The sequence below is a fragment of the Chelonoidis abingdonii genome, chromosome 1, assembly GCF_003597395.2.
Source record: "Chelonoidis abingdonii isolate Lonesome George chromosome 1, CheloAbing_2.0, whole genome shotgun sequence".
Classification (NCBI taxonomy): Eukaryota; Metazoa; Chordata; order Testudines; family Testudinidae; genus Chelonoidis; species Chelonoidis abingdonii.
In genome coordinates, this window is record NC_133769.1 from 208,446,524 (window position 1) to 208,463,525 (window position 17,002).

The window sequence follows — 17,002 nt, forward strand, 5'->3', positions numbered from 1 at the left end:
ACAGGGGTGGGTTGGTGAGGTTCTATGGCCTGAAATGTGCAGGAGGTCAAACTAGATGATCACAATGGTCCCTTCTGGCCTTAAAAGTTTAAACTCTATAAGCCTGTATAAAATGTTGAAGAAAGAGCATGAACATATATTTTACCTGCATATTTCTGTAAATCCAGTCGGTGAACACAGTCATATTTCCGTAAACTCCAGGTCTTCTGTGACTGGCACAGCCAGTTCCCCAGCTTGTGTCACCAACTAGCCACCACACTGAGTTTTTCTCAGTTACTAATGGACCTCCACTGTCACCCTGGGCAAATACATGGGCCCACAAGTATGCTATTAGTGACCTTGCCCATTGGAAAGAGCTGATAAATACAGATTCAAATAGTGTAGCCAAGTCTCAGAGGGAACAATAAAAAAAACAAAACAAAAACAAAAAAACACAAAACCCACTGAGTATTGCTTCCACACTGCATCTAAAACAGCGGTTCCCAAACTTTTTTTTGCTGCAATCCCCTGTGGAGATTCGTGTCCAAGCATGCCCTTCTCTTTCTAAGAAACAGTATTCCATGGACATCTAGGGTCCAGGACCCCACTGCTCCCCTGCCCAGGACACATTTCAGGCAGGCAGCCTCAGCAGGACACAGCCAGCCATGCTGTGGGCTCTCCCTGTGTCCCTGCCAGAATCACTAACAAACAGGCTGCAGGCTCCCCTGGCCTTAGCATGATCCCCAGCACGCACGTGCAAGAGCCTATGTGGGCAGAGAGGAACTACCACCCAAGGAGAGGCCAGAGAGCTGCGATCACCCACCCCACCCCTCCTGCACGGGGAGAGGCCATGCTCTCTCACTCCATCCCTCCGTCCTCCTCGTTATTTCAGCCTGGCAGCAAGAGATGAGGAGGCGGCTCAGCTATTGGAAGCAATTCTTATTTTATGAATGATGTTTTGAAGAAACAAGACAAGACAATTCTTAATCAGCCAGGTCCTTGCCTCCCTGATAACCTTGTTGTGCCCCATCCCCAATACTGGGAGGCCACACCCTAGTTTAAAAAGCACATGATCTAAAACAAGTGCTACCTCAGTTACAGTACTACACAGTTAGCTTACCCACCAAAAATGCAAGAATTCATATTGTTGGATGCGTATTACGGGTGGGAGAGACTGGTTTCTCTTTTCTCAAAAGCATGAGAAAAAAAAAAAAAAGTGTTGCTAAATTTGTGAAAAGTCACTCATTTTCAGTGCTCCCAAGAAATTGTTACAGATTTGCATTTGAAAATGAGGGGCTAGCACTTTGCACAAATTTAGCAACAAGTCGATACTGGCATCGAGGACTGAGGAACTGGGATGGGAGAATCCAACTATCAGCACTATCTCTAGCAGTTCTCTCAGCATGATGAAAACTGGAAGCCCGACTGCAATGCTCCAAAGACTGTTATCTATTTAACCAGACCTGTCACAGTCACTAGCATTTTAAATACCCTCTCCAGCAAGTGTTAGAATAATAAAAAAATTAATCTTTAAGAGCTAAAATAAACACAGATTATTACCTGGCAGGAATCTTTTCCTCCTTCCAGATATCCAGCACATATCATGGTAGGCAAAACTAAGCCATTATAGACTCTAGCATCATTACATATATAACGTTCTATTAAACGCACCATTACAGCATTCAAGACATCTGAAGTTTTACCTAAAGTTGAAACACGCGCACACACACAAATGAAGTTAGAACAGGTCTCAGATTGTCATGTGTAGAAGTTACAAATCCATAAATTTGCTTTCAGTAGTGCACAAGATCAAAAACCAGTCAGTGATGCCTTAGCATAAACACTGACATTTGATTAAAAAAAGAACACATTAAAAACCACTTTGAAGATGATGATACATTATCCTGAACACCACAAGAATGGCCATCCCGGGTCAGACCAAGGGTCCATCCAGCCCATCATCTTGTCTGCCAATAGTGGCCAATGCCCAGTGCCCCAGAGAGAGTGAACCTGACAGGCAATGATCAAGTTAGTGAACACTATGAGTTAGGGTGCCCTGTACTTTACAGAAGGTACTTGGCACTTTCCCTAATCAGGCTCCACCCTCCTCCTCGGCCTGAAAAATCTCTCCTTTTCCCACTCACTCACTGCAGCTTTACTCATACCACTGCAACTCTGTCCTCTTGTCCAAAGGAGATTATCCACTCTAGAGAATATGAACGCTACAACACCCTCATACACTCCTGGACAAAAATCCACCCCCCCTCATGAGGAACTGCTGTAGAATGCACCCTACTACACTCTGCCACATGAGTGGGGCACGTGGTCACTACTGTGTTTCAAGCCCCTGCTAGCAGAGATACAGAAGACTGTCCTATTGCTAGACTGCCAGGATGATCCTAATTTCTCTTCTTATTCCTGCGCTAATATTTCTAACCCCATACTTAGCTGAGCTGCTTTGCAGACTGGTATGGAGAGACACGTTACAAGTTTCTTGATAATACTAGACATTTTACCCAGAAAGAAGACAACAAAACAGAGTGAGTGACAGCAAGTTGGCAGGGATCTTTCAAATTGTCTCCTACCCCATGAAAGTTACCAGCAGCCTGCAGATGAAGAGCATTTTTTAGTTTACTACAAACTTAGAACAAAACTAGATGATTGTCCCAGTATTTTAGAACCAGAAGTCTCACCCCCGTGGTATTCTGCTCCCCATCCAGATATCCAGCACCGTTGATCAGGTTGGAACATCATTCCAGGGTTAGGCAAACAAACAGGTGCTACAGTGTCTGTGAAGTAAGAATATACTGGTGATTAGCAAGCCTAAGTAAGAGGACATAAATAAATTTTAAAAAATAAAAATAAAAAAAATCTATTAGAGGGTCTTCCACCCAGGACACCCATGCTATACCGAATACGAGGGACTCCAAGTACACGCTAGCGCTTTTAAATATAAAGGCTCCTCCCCTGTCCACTTAGCTTCCTAGCATCTAAGCAAGTATTGTGGTCATAAAAGCTGCCAGGCTGAGAACACTGAAGACCTCTTTATCCACAAGAAGTACAGAATGAGTAGAAGGAGTGTAGGTTTCCAAATGTTTCTAAGCCTTGACTTAAAGTTTCAGCCTCTGGGGATTCAGAGGGAGCTTAGTTCCCTCTCCAACGCTCAAGTAACATTTAACTAACAAGTTAATCCCAACTGTTTTTACAGGGTTTATTTCTGGGGGGAGGAGGGGGAGAGAAGGGGGCAGAGGGAGTAAGACATGGAGATGAGACACTGATCCACTAGGACACAGACTGAGGGCAGACATTGGTCAAAAACGCCTAATTCACATGAGCATTGTGTACTTTCCATGCAAAGTCCTATTGAAATTAGCATGCTGCTTCTTCCACAGATTCCAAATAGGTTGTGCACAGCATGTAAACTAGCAGTAAAATATTTGTTAAACTTTTGTTTGCCCCTCTGCATGTAGGGCTCATGCTATTCCTATGAACAAACACACTTGCTTATCACCAGCAGCAAGGGGGAGTTTCCTTCATGTTATTTTTGCCATTTCTCCAAGCATTATATGTTGTTTTTCCTTCATTGCATCTTATTAGAAAGTCTTAGGACTTCAGGTAATTTGAAAAGTCTCTTGAATGCCTTCAAATTTGGGGTACTGGAGTAGAGAGCATCCTCTCTGCCATCTCTCTCTGGGTTTGCACTATGCCTCGTCTTCCAGTTTTTACTTCTAGTTTGGCCACTGCGCTCCATTTCAAAAAGAGCCCGCCTCAGTTTTGCATGCTCTTCCGGGGTCTGAAATAGTTCTGCTTCTTTCTGGAAACTGTTTTAGGTCTTGATCCATTGTGCACTACTCACCTTAGGGCAAGGTACAGAAGTTAGTATCAAGGCCTGGAGTTATGTACACCAGAATGGACTGTGTGTTTGATTTTAGTAGTTCATTTTCAAGTGCTTTATAGTGGAAGAACTGTGTGCTGTTTTGATGGAGAGGACACTAGGAGTTACAGCTAGTCTGAAAATCCCTGATGAATGGATTATGTGGTACACACACACTGGATTTAGAGTGTTTCCTTATGTATCTCCTCTTTTCATAAAAAGTCACTCGTCACATTTGACGTGTAAGTCCCATATGTTGCAGTATATTCGTTGCATGTATAGGCTCTCTAGAAGGCCACTATGGGTAGTTAATAGAATGACCAGGTCATCAACACACAGCAAGGATTTCATTTCTCATTCATGAAGAATCCTGGGTTCCAGTAGAGTTGGCAGGTCATTTAAGTGTCCTTGGAGGAGGGTAGCGCTGATATGACACCCCTGCAGACCTCTGACAGCCAATAAATTGACACCCAATTAAAAAAGCACATTTTATTACAGTTTCTATTTTGTAGCAGCTTAGTGTTCAATTGTGGCTTGCTGACTACATGTTATTAAAATATCTTCTCATGCTTTGTATTTTTCTCATGTTTTCTAAGTGTCTGCAGAGCAAGCCCTTCCTCTTTAACGGCGGACACAATTTAAAAAAAAAATAAATAAAAGGGGGTGGGCAATTTCTGAAGCTGAGTTTTTGGGCTTAAGCACACAACAACAAGAGAATACCTACCAGTAAAACTCAGCGGTGTCTGTAACTTCATCAGGGCAACGTCATTGTCTTTAGAATCTGAATCATAATTTGGGTGGGAAATTATTTTCTGCACTCTGGATCCACTTCTGTAGCGCGTTTCTGTTTGCTTCAGAATCCCAGCATACACACTCCAGTAGGATGGAGAAGAAAGCTGTCTAGAGAGTAAAATAAGGTTAGACTAATTTGCTTCTGTATTAAGCAGAGCCCCATATACTTTCTCCTGTGGCAGTCAAATGATTTCAGATCTCATTGGCTTTTTACTGTGAATGGGTAAGCACACACATTGAACTATTACATCCTAAGAGAGTTGTAAACAATAGATACCTATTGTTCCCAATCCTCCTTCAGTTGCCAAATTTAACAGCAAGAAGAACGTTAATACATTTAATCTATACGTGGCAATAAAGCTGAGAAAACCAGTGTTCACAATGGAGACAGCAGTGAGAGAAGAAACAAAGACCTGGGCTACACTGGGGAGGAGGAGGGATCGATTTAAGTTAAGCAACTTCAGCTCCCTGAATAACGTAGCTGAAGTTGACGTACTTAGATTTACTTACCACAGTGTCTTCATTGTGGTAAGTCGATGGCTGACGCACTCCCATAGACTTTGCCTGCACCTCTCACCCTGGTGGAGTACCGGAGTTGACATGGGAGAGCGCACGGCAGTCGATTTTATCACATCTAGTCTAGACACGATAAATCGACCCCCGCTGTATCGATCACTGCTCCTTGATCCAGCAGGCAAAGTAGACAAGCCCAAAGAGTACAGAAATCCTGGCACAGACATTCCATATTTACCCACAAGGTGAAGATGTAGACATACAATATAAGAAAGAGACTGTCATATTTTTGTAATCTTGGTGCCATTTCAATGACTGACCATGAAGACAGCAGATCACAATGATGGGATTCACAAGGGGGCCTAACTACCAAAATGTAGTTCTGGGGGAGGAAACTCCAGTTATTAGGAAGAGACAGGCAATAGTAATGGGAGATTCAATTATTAGAAATACAGATAGTTGGGTTTGTGATGACCAGAAGATCTGCAGAGTGAATTGCTTGCTTGGAGCAAAGGTTGCGGACCTCTCAAGACATCTAGATAGACTTATGTGCAGGGCTCAGGAGGAGCCAGTGGCAATGATACATGAAGGTACCAATGACATAAGGAAGGATAGGCAAGAGGTCCTTGAGGCCAAATTTAGGCTGCTAGGAAAGAGATTAAAGTCCAGGACCTCCATGGTAGCATTCTCTGAAATGCTTCCAGTTCCACATGCAGAACCAGTTAGCCATGCAGAACTGCAGGGTGTCAGTGCATGGATGCGATGATGGTGTTCAGAAGAGGAATTTAGATTTAGTAGGAAGTGAGGGACCTTTTGGAAAAGGCAAGCCTATACAGAAGGGAAGGATTCTACCTAAACCAATACGGAACCAGACTGCTAGCATGCAAAATCAAAAAGGTTATAGACGAGTTTTTAAACTAAGGGCTAGGGGAAAGCCAACAGGTGCAAAGGACCACAAGGCTCAGACAGATATATCCCATAGGGGAGGATTTATTAAAGGGGATAGATACCCTATATCCTAGCAAAGAGGAGAGGATAGACGCTGATAGAGTACAGATAGGAACTGAAGAGAGAGAAAATGAAAAGGAGTCCCATTTAACTGCATCACATGAAGGCAGACAACCAAATATTGACAAATTTTATAAGTGCTTGTATACTAATGCAAGGAGTCTAAATACAAAGATGGGTGAACTTGAGTTCCTGATATTAAAGTGAGGATTTTGACATAATGGGCATCCCAGAAACTTAGTGGAACAACGATAATCTAAGGGGCACAGTAATACCAGGGTACAAAATATATAGGAATGACAGGGTAGGTCACGCTGGTGGGAGAGTCACCCTATATGTGAACGAAAGCATAGAGTGAAAGATAGTACCAGTCTTAAATTAATCAAACTGTATCACAGAATCTCTATAGGCAGAAATTCCATGCTTGAACAATAAGAGTATAGCAGTAGGAATATACTACCCAATCCCTTATCAGGATGGTGAGGGTGACTGTGAAATGCTCAGGGAAATTAGACAAACTGCAAAAACAGAAAATCCAATAATAATGGTAGATTTCAATTATCCGCATGTTGATTGGGTACATATCACCTCAGGACGGGATGAACAGATAAAGTTTCTTGACACCTTAAATGACTGCTTCTTGGAGCAGCTAATCCTGGAACCCACAAGAAGAGAGGCAATTCTTGATTTAGTCCTAAGTGGAGCATAGGATCTTGTCTAAGAGGTAATGAATTACATTATGGTTGTTAATTTAACATCCTTGTAGGGGGGAGGGGGAAGTTCCAAAGAAACCCACTACAGTAGTATTTAGTTTCCAAAAAGCAGAGGTACACAAAAATGAGGAGGCTAGTTAATCACAAATTAAAAAGAACCGTCGCAAGAGGGAAATGCCTGCAAGCTGCATGGAAACTTTTAAAACACACCATAATAGAGGCTCAAACTATATGTATATCCTAAAATAAAAATAAAAACAAAAACAACACAGTAAGAGGACAAAAAACCCACTAACATGGCATATCAACAGAGTAAAAGAGGCAGTGAGAGAGAAAAAGACATCCTTTACAAAAATTGAAAGTCAAATTTGACTGAGGAAAATAGAAAGGAACATAAACTCTGACAAGTCAAGTATAATTAGGCAGGCCAAAAAAAGAATTAGAAGATCAACTAAAGACACACAAACTAACAGTAAACATTTTTAAGAATATCAGAAGCAGGAAGCCTGCCTAACGATCAGTGGAGCTACTGGACAACTGAGGTGCTAAGAGAGCGCTCAAGGAAGACAAGGCCATTGCAAAGAAGCTAAATGAATTATTTGCACCTGTCTTCACTGCAGAGGATTAGAGAGAGACTCCCACATCTGAGCCATTCTTTTTAGGTGACAAACCTAAAAGACAAACCCAGACTGAGATATCAATAGAGGAGATTTTGGAACAACAAAATTCGTAAATGAAACAGTAAAAATCCCCAGGACCAGATGGTATTCACTCAAGAGTTCTGAAGGAACTCAAATAAGAAATTGCAGAATAACTGTGATATGTAACCTATCACTTAAATCAGCCTCTGTACCGAACGATTTGTGGATAGCCAATGTGATGCTGATTTTTAAAAAAAGGCTCCAGAGGTGATCACGACAATTACAGGCTGGTAAGCATAGCTTTAGCCTCGAACAGAATTATCAAACAGATGAACATGATTGTTGGGGAAGAGTCAACATCTTCTGGTAGAGGGAAATCGTGCCTCACCAATCTATCAGAATTATCTGCAGGTATCCAACATGTGGAAAAGGATGATCCAGTGGATACAGTGTACTTGGACTTTCAGAAAGCCTTTGACAAGGTCCCACACCAAAGGCTCTTCAGGAAAGTAAGCAGTCATGGGATAAGAGGGAAGGTCCTCTCATGGATCAGTAAGTGGTTAAAAAAAGAAACAGAGGGTAGGAATAAATGGGGAGTTTTCACAGTAGAGTGGTAAACAGCAGGGTCCCTCAAGGATCTGTACTGGGGCTTGTGTTGTTCAACATATTAATAAATCAATGAGGTAGCAAAGTTTGCAGACAATACAAAATTACTCAAGATAGTCAAGTCCAAAGCAGACTGCAAAGAGTACAAACAGATCTCACGAAACTGGGTGACTGGCCAACAAGACGCAGATTAGGGGGTATGGAACAGCTTCCATATAAGGAGAGATTAAAAAGATTGGTAGTGTTCAGCTTGGAAAACTACTCAGGTGCCACCGAAAGCTGTAGATGCCTTAAATTTCCTAGACACTCAGATTTATGACAGTGGGCATCTGCAATGTCACCTCAATCCTGACACTGCAGAGGAGTTCAGCACTTAAGTCACATGTAAGACCAAGTGGGATTCACAAACTAGGTATTCCCCACTTACCTCACCTTCAGGGTTCAATCCAGTAAATGTGCTCTGAGACCACCTTAGAAAATGTTTACTGGACTGGGCTTCACACAAAACCCAGCTAGAAGAGATGCTGGTCACTTATACCCAACAGCACAGTGATTAGGACGTTCACCTGGGAGGTGGGAGACCTGGGTTCAAATCCCTTCTCTATATCTGGCAGAGGGAGGATCTGAACCCAGTCTCTAGAGCACTCACCGAGAATGTTAATCACTGGGCTACTGAGTATAAAAAAAACCATCATCACAGAGAGGCTCCTAAACCAGCTTCATCCTAACTCCAAGGAAAAGTTCTCAGCTATGAATCCTGAGTGGAGATGGATGCTTTCCTCAGACCCAAAGTTAGGCATTGAAGTCCCTCAGAGAGGCAGGGCTTCGCACCAACCCCTCTCCTTACCATTTCCTACTGGGTAGCTTAGGCAGCTCAGCTTGCTGCTTTTGTGTGGATCTCATTCTTAGGTGCATAACACTCCCCGTGCATTGCATAGGGAACCTGGGTGCTGAGATCTCCACTAGGGGCAGAGCACCTAAATTTAGGCATTGCAATGCTGAGCCTTAGTCCTCTTTGTGGCACTAGCCCTCAGAACAAGATGGGAAAGACAACAGAAAATGACAGGTTTTTACAGTGTGAATTTACAATATGGGTCCATGCTGTATTTATATTTAGTGCTGAGATTCCAAGAGACCTTAAGGGAAAGATGGTATGAACTAAAATGAACTGCAGTGCTGATCCAGGCAGCTATAGATTAAATCAGCATGCATTTTCTGTTGTGATGATATAGGTCAGGGGTGGGCAAACTTTTTGGCCTGAAGGCCACATCAGGGTTCTGAAACTGTACAGAGAGCTGGTGTTGTGTATTGAAGTGCTTCCCGTAGGAATATGCTACTTATGGTGTACCACTTATGGCTGCCAGTCCCGGTGCTCTGAGCACATGGTAAGGGGGCGGGGAGCGTGGGGGTTCGATAAGGGGCAAGGGGTGCCAGGGGGCATGAAGTGGGAGGGGACAGATGGGGGCGGGGGCTAGGCTGTTTGGGGAGACACAGCCTTCCCTACCTAGGTGTAGTGTATTAAATTGCTCCCCATAGGTATGTGTTACCTACGGTGTACTACTTATGGCTACCAGTCCTGGTGCTCCATAAGTAGCACATTCCTGTGTGGAGCCATTTAATACCCTACACCCAGCGGCTCTTGCAGCCACGCTGCCTGGCAGGACCTCGCAGCCCCACCACCCAGAGCGCTGGCGGCACAGTGAACTGAGGCTGCAGGAGGAGGAGCCGGGGGCTAGTATTCCCATCCGGGAGCTCAAGAGCCGGGTAGAACGGTCCCGCAGGACGGATTTGGCCTGCGGGCTGTAGTTTGCCCACCTCTGATATAGATTTTTTTTTTTTTTTTAATTAGGTGTATTGAAAAAACAATTTAACCAGTCTTTTGTATAGTTTTAACTGGGATTAGCTTTGCGGTTTCTGGTGTAGGTTTTTGTTTCCTAAATAGTCAGCATAATTACCCAAAGTCGTCTGTATCTTCAAGTGTATCTGCATCCCTATGCCATATAGAGAGGTCCAATTTTAAAAGAGTGGGGGGGAAGAGGATAGGGAGGGCAGGCCCCACCCATGACATGAATGGAAACAGATGCTTCCCATTGAAAGCAAACAGCAAATTTCCAACTATCCTCTTACAAAGTAATTTTCCTTTAATAAGGTTAAAATGGTACGAAGTTAGACTACCACAGAACATACCACCAGATCATCTCTCCCCACCCGCTACATGTACATACAATCAGTGCAAGATGTGCATGCAAAAGAGGGGAAAAAATGATCAATTCAGTTTGAAACCCAGGAGGAGTTCTCTTAGATTTGACTTCCCCTACAACCTGAAGTCAGTACGTCCATCATCCCAAAAATCTACACCCAACCGTATATGTTGTGCAGTACCAGAATTCCCTCACTTTGGGGAATCAATTGACAGAATGCAGTAGCTTAGGACTTACCCTTCTACACAGTGAGCAGCTGTCACTATCCATTCACGGGTAATAATGGAGCCTCCACATACATGGGAGCCTTGGACTTGAAGGCTGACCTGCCATGGCCATTCCTTCACCAGTGCAGCACTGCCACCCACAATTCTGCCTGCAGGAGTCGCATTTTTACGGGATAAGCCACACACTGAAAAAAATACACAAAGATGGAGTGTGTGGGAGAGAGATTGTTTTCAACTATCATTGGCTGCTAGTCTCAGGATAACGATAATTCAAAATTATGTTGGGATTTTCCCATTTAAAAAACTACCACCAGTTAACAAGGTGGAAAACTGGAACTCTGGAGGCTGAAGATTTTAAATGCAGTTTATCAACAAAAATATGTCATGACCCTCTGGATGGGTCTTTGAAGAGACTGAATCCAGGACCTTTGGGCTCTGAAAGTATAAACCTCTGCTGCCTGAATTAGAGGGTCAGTGGCAGTAGCAGACCTGTAACATTCCTTATATGGTCCACCCACTAGAGGGGATGTAGACTCACACTAGTATCAACCTAGATGACATACATATAGCTTCTCTACTCTTGGGGTGTTACTTGGTAGCTTTTTTAATTGTCTGCCAGGGTGTCTAAATTAGTCAGGATCAGCAGTCTAAAACTCATAGGTTCAAAATTCCATACTAAAGGCCCAATTCTCACTTACACTGCTCTTGCAGTGTGAACTGTTGCACGTAGTTGCTGATCTCCGGATGGGAAATGAAAAGGTGGGTCCTTTTAACTATCAGAATTTCAGACGGAAGGCAAACAAACCCATATAAGGGAGACCACCAGTATGTAGGATTACTTACCCTCTTCCCCCAAAGTTTGTTTTGGAATGTAAGTCTATATGAGCTGTTGCTTTCTGCTTACCACTAGAATACATAACAATTCAGAGATTTCCCCTCTTCCCCCCGCCCCCCAAGGTACTTGGTCTCCAAGTTGCATCCTTAAAAATCTCGCTAATGAAGAGGAGTCACCAGGTTACTTCTCTAATAAAATGACATGAGAGTAGCTTAATTTTTCATTCCATCTTTCTTTCCATCAGACTTGGAGAAGGTATGTGGAGGAGGTAGATGCATGATTACTTGTAAATGACTGACAGAAGAAGGATGACTATTGGGGTGGGCTTAGTTATGCAGTTCTTCTATCTGAATTTGTACCACTCTGTCACACACACTAGTGTTCCTGTACTAGACCCTGCACAAGGGAGAAAGAAGAGCTCCCACACCCATAAATATAGGCTAAAAGGCCAGACATCATTGTATTCTAATCATTCTGGATTCTATGTATAATTGTAGGGATAAATATAAGAACATAGGACTGGAAAGGATCTCCTGGGTTATGTTCAGCCCCCTCTATTGCAGGCAACCCCATCACACAATATATGCTATCATATAATATATAAAAGACATAACAGGTATGAAGTATCATTACTACAGACACAAGAATCTGTCCCTAGATGTTTGCCAGGATGGCAGACTGTCCGAGCAAAACTATATAATAAAATGTCCCTTATTTATATAGAACAGGGGTAGGCAACCTATGGCACGGGTGCCGAAGGCAGCACGTGAGCTGATTTTCAGTGGCACTCACACTGCCAAGGTCCTGGCCACCAGTCCGGGGGGCTCTGAATTTTAAATTTAATTTTAAATGAAGCTTCTTTAAACATTTTGAAAACCTTGTTTACTTTACATACAACAACAGTTTAGTTATATATTATAGACTTATAGAGAGAGACCTTCTAAAAACGTTAAATTGTATTACTGGCACGCAAAACCTTAGAGTGAATAAATGAGGACTCGGCACAGCACTTCTGAAAGGTTGCCGACCCCTGATACAGAACAAGGTACCTTACCATAAAGGTAAGGTGAAAACTACACTTAAGCATAGCACAACTGAGGAGAGAGCTTTTCTCCCCTCTGAGCCACAGAGAATAATTACTACTATGGATAATGAGAACATCCACAGATAAGATAGGAATGAAAGAAGCTAGAAGGGATAAATGTTTCACTAACTGTCAGGGATTCATGAAAAAATTTATATCAGGGGTCAGCAACCTTTCAGAAGTGGTGTGCCAAGTCTTCATTTATTAACTCTAATTTAAGGTTTCGCGTGCCAGTAATATGTTAACATTTTTAGAAGGTCTCTTTCTGTAAGTCTAATATATAACTAAACTATTGTTGTATGTAAAGTAAACAAGGTTTTCAAAATGTTTAAAGAAGCTTCATTTAAAATTAAATTAAAATGCTCATCTTATGCTGCCAGCCTGCGGTTCTGTTCACCTAGGCCAGCAGCAGGCTGAGTGGGGCCTGCGGCCAGAACCCCAGACCTGGGGGTGGAGGGGGTCAAGAGTTAAGGCAGAGGGCTGGGGTTCAGGTCAGAAGGCTGGATGTAGGGGCCTTCAGGGGTCAGAGCAGAGGGCTGGTGTGTGTGGAGGGGGCATAGAGCAGAGGGCTGGGGTACTAGGCTAGTGGGGGTGATCCCAGCCCCCTGCCCTGAGCAGCTCATTGAAGGGGACTGGAAGGAATATGCCATGTTCACCCACTTCCCCAAGGCCCCGTCCCTACCTCTCCTTTGCCTCCTCTACAGACCAGCGAGCACGCTGACACTCTTCCCTGTCGCCCTCGCAACGGCCATCAGCTGATTGGCGCAGAGAAGGAGGCACAGGAAGACAGCACGCTGGGGGAAGAAGCGGGGGAGTGAGGAAGCTTGGCTGCCACAGGACTTAGCTTCTACTTCCTGCCCCCGCAGGGGAGAGCAGTGGGCAGAGGGGCTGAGAGCCTGGACCGCGGCAGGGAGCAGCGTGCCACTCAAAATTGGCTTGTGCGCCATAGGTTGCTGACCCCTGATTTACACTATGGCCAAGTTTTTCCTCAATTGCTCATTACAGGGTTTTTTGGCATTGCCTCTAAAACATTTGATACTGGCCACTGTCAGACAGGATTCTGGATTAAATGGCCCTACTGGTCTGATTTTTATATGGCAATTTCTATATAAATTTAATCTTGGGCAGATTATTCAAAGGATCTGATAAAGCCAGCAACAATACAGTTAGACAAAGAAAATTCGGGATCCAGCATCCTGCTTGTCTCCCCAAACCTGCTAGCCCTCTCCCTCCCCTCCAAATTCTGCACTTAACTACAATCAAGACGCCTACTCCATCAGAATAAGAGATGTGCTTCAATACGCAGAACCCTTGCACAGCTGCTTTCTAGACAGTCACTGGAAGCACAGACAAATGAAAAAAAGTTGTATTCTTCCAAAGAAACACAAAACACTTACTTATGCAACGCAGAGAAACCACTGTTCCAGACACACAGGAGTCACTAAAATAAATCAGCATACAGTTAGTTAGTGCATATAAAGACTCTGCTTAGCAAATGGCAGTCAGAGACAACTCTCCAGCCACAGCAATACACTGTGCCCTCCATCCAGCCACATTTGTCTCCTTCCTCTGCTCACTCTCTCTGACTGCCCTGCCGGTGCTCACACAACCTTCACTTCTGTTTCCTCCATTCACAGCAGGAGCACTAGTAGGAAGCGTGCAGCTCTGATTGTAACCAGCAGAAACACAGAACTGTGAGGTACATCAGTACAATGAAGAGAGTGAGGTGAAGGGCAGTGGAAGAGAGGTGTGATCACACTAGTCCCTATTGCTCATAGGGTGGAGTGGCCCTCGATCCTTCATACAGCAATATTTTAAAAAATAAAAAGTGGAGGGAATTGGTGAATTTTGTAAGTGCAGCTGCGCACATACCAGGGAACTGAAATGAGAACATACGTATGTTTCATAAAGTAGTTTAACTTGCGGTCTGCCACTCTAGAAGGCGTCCTTTTAACTCTGTTACATGCATGTTAATACAGCTCTAAAAAAGTGATACCAAAATAATGCTGTGGGTCTTTTAATATTTTATGGTTGTTACCACTATGAACGCAAATTTTCATGTAGTAACTAACATCATGAGTTTTCTCTGAAACAGTCTTTTGGATGGTGTGCAAAGAATAGGATTAAATGCGAGAGAGAAAAATTAAGTGTCCTCAAGAAATCAAGCTTTGTTAAGCGGGCACTGAAAAATAACCTTTAAAGAGACAGTGCCAGGAATTATTCAAAAGTTGTGGAATTAATTTAATGAAATGCAGTTGTTGTGATCAGCCACAGGAACTTCTCTTCCCCCCATTTTAAAAAAAATTAAATAGAGCAGAGTGGATAATGGATTTTTTTGGTTCACTGGCAAGTCTGAAAAAAAAAAAGTCAAAAATTTGTTAGGGTTAAATTAAATATTTTGTTTGATCTGAAACGAACAGTTGCACTTAAATTTTAACCATTTTTTAAATCATTCAATTTTATTCTTTTTAAAAAAGGAAATTTAGAAACAAAGTAATTTCAAAACAAAAACAAAATAAAACATCCATATAGATGTTTTGATTTTATTGGCTTTTGCTTTGTTTTTTCCCCTTCACCGAAAACAATTTGGCAAAAATCTATATGAATTGATTAAATATTTCACTGTCACTAAATCTGCATATTTTGCTGGTAGAGAATTTATGCAAAAAAATTTGTCAAGCTCTACTAATTCCCATCAGAGGAGTTTGCATCATTGTGATGGTGGAAGCCACCTTGCTTCTAACAGTTAAAAGTAAAACAAATATAAAAAAAGCTTACATGAAACATAAATACCTGTTATACAGTTTTTTGTATAGGTCTATGTTCCCAGCACTTGTATTCAACCTCATAAAGCTTGTAAAACTTCTTTCAGGTGTTATTCCTTGACTAGAGTAATAAGTATTTCTGTATAAAACAAAATATTTAGTAAGAAACTCAGATATTTCAAATCCTATCAGAAAGTTCCTTTTAGTAACGTAAAACTTTCCACCAATCTAAAGCATATAACATGAACAACATTATGAAATACTGTATCATAAGAACCACAAAGGTGTTGTACCATGGCAGAATTAAATTTTAGTTTCTAAGTAACTATTTGCTATGTCCACTATTACAATCAAATAAGACCTTGCTTTCATCTAACACTTTTTCATGGTGAAGATCGCCAAGTTCTGACCAGACTAATTCATCACTCCAGCCACCTCATGAATTGAAATGTAGCACCACCAGCCCATCTTCATTTGTGAGTCTTTCCCTCCCCCCATCCCTCACTCCCAACGGCAACAACATAGGTAATTATAGCTACAGAGGATTTCAGATAACAAATAAGTTGCTGTGGTTGGAATTTGCCCAGAAACTGGTTAAAAAATGTCAATGCTCTTGTGAAAGAGCACAATAAAGCCTTCAGTGTCCTCCAGAGGTCAGGGCTGTCTATATAAATATTGATCACAATGAATAGGGTTTTTTGATAAGGTTTTAAGTTCAGACAGCACTCTCAGTCCAAAAGCACTGTGCATGTCCATGCATGTATTGATGCACAAACAGATCCCACAACTACTGTATATGAAATATGCATTACATGGTTTTTAAGAAATGTCACTGAGTCATCAACATCTACTGATATTTGTTTTAACTGGGACTGTTTTCATGAAAATTAGACTAGCAACAGAAAAAGCAGTTAACTGATTTTTTGCTGCAGGTGTCCATTCTTTGAAAAACGTAATGAAACAGTTGCGTTGGCTGTACATCTTTCACAATTAGATTGTTATACTTACACATTATATCCCATGTCTTTACAAGCTATCTTTCCATAGTTATCATTCCAGTCATCTTTGCATACTGGATACCAGGATTTGCTGATAGATGAATAGACCTCTAGGATAAAATTTGGTCCATAGAGTCTAACTGCAATCAAAGACGACAACATTGCTGACCATCTTGCTCGAAGCCTACAATTTTCATATTTCTAAAAAGTATTTTGCACTGACTACTCTTACAAGGAAGCTCTAAGAGTACTAGAGTTGCAAGATTAAGGAAAAGATAGAAGGATATTGTTTCAGTTTACTTCTTCATTTGATAGCACTTTGTGAATAGCGAGTTTCAGTTTTTTTCCTGTATATTCATTTTCTAAAACTATAAATAAAAATGTGATTGTGAAACCACAAAAGTTGTCACTGGCTCCACAGACAGGTGTAGCACCTGAAATTACTTTTTGCTTTTAAATAAAAACTTCCAGTTGATGCTATATTGTGACACACATTTTATGAAGTTTTCATATACTGGATTTTTACAAATCATTTTAATTCCTTTTTCTAAAGCCATTCAAATGAGTTACTACCTGAAGTTGTATTTACATTTTAATGTTCATTTTTTATTGTATAAACATTTTAAAATTAGCACAAGTCTTTCCCATGCTCCACCCTCAGCATAAGTGAATGGCAATAACAGATAAGCTGATCAAAGGATAAGAAAATTATGTCCTGTACTAGTATAGAAGATCATAAAGCAAAGATTTTAACATGGAACAGCTT

At 41.9% G+C, this 17,002-nt stretch overlaps 1 protein-coding gene across 1 annotated transcript in view; it reads right to left on the minus strand.

Moving 5' to 3' along the window:
- TMPRSS2 (transmembrane serine protease 2) overlaps positions 1-17,002 on the minus strand; it is a 28,751-nt gene that overhangs the window by 255 nt on the left and 11,494 nt on the right. Inside the window, exons 6-13 of the mRNA XM_075073906.1 lie at positions 16,247-16,376; positions 15,267-15,377; positions 13,871-13,914; positions 10,565-10,739; positions 4,578-4,753; positions 2,673-2,768; positions 1,540-1,682; positions 146-298 (exon numbers count right to left, since the gene is read on the minus strand). Coding sequence (XP_074930007.1) covers positions 146-298; positions 1,540-1,682; positions 2,673-2,768; positions 4,578-4,753; positions 10,565-10,739; positions 13,871-13,914; positions 15,267-15,377; positions 16,247-16,376 — 1,028 coding nt within the window. The remainder of the gene's footprint in view (positions 1-145; positions 299-1,539; positions 1,683-2,672; positions 2,769-4,577; positions 4,754-10,564; positions 10,740-13,870; positions 13,915-15,266; positions 15,378-16,246; positions 16,377-17,002) is intronic.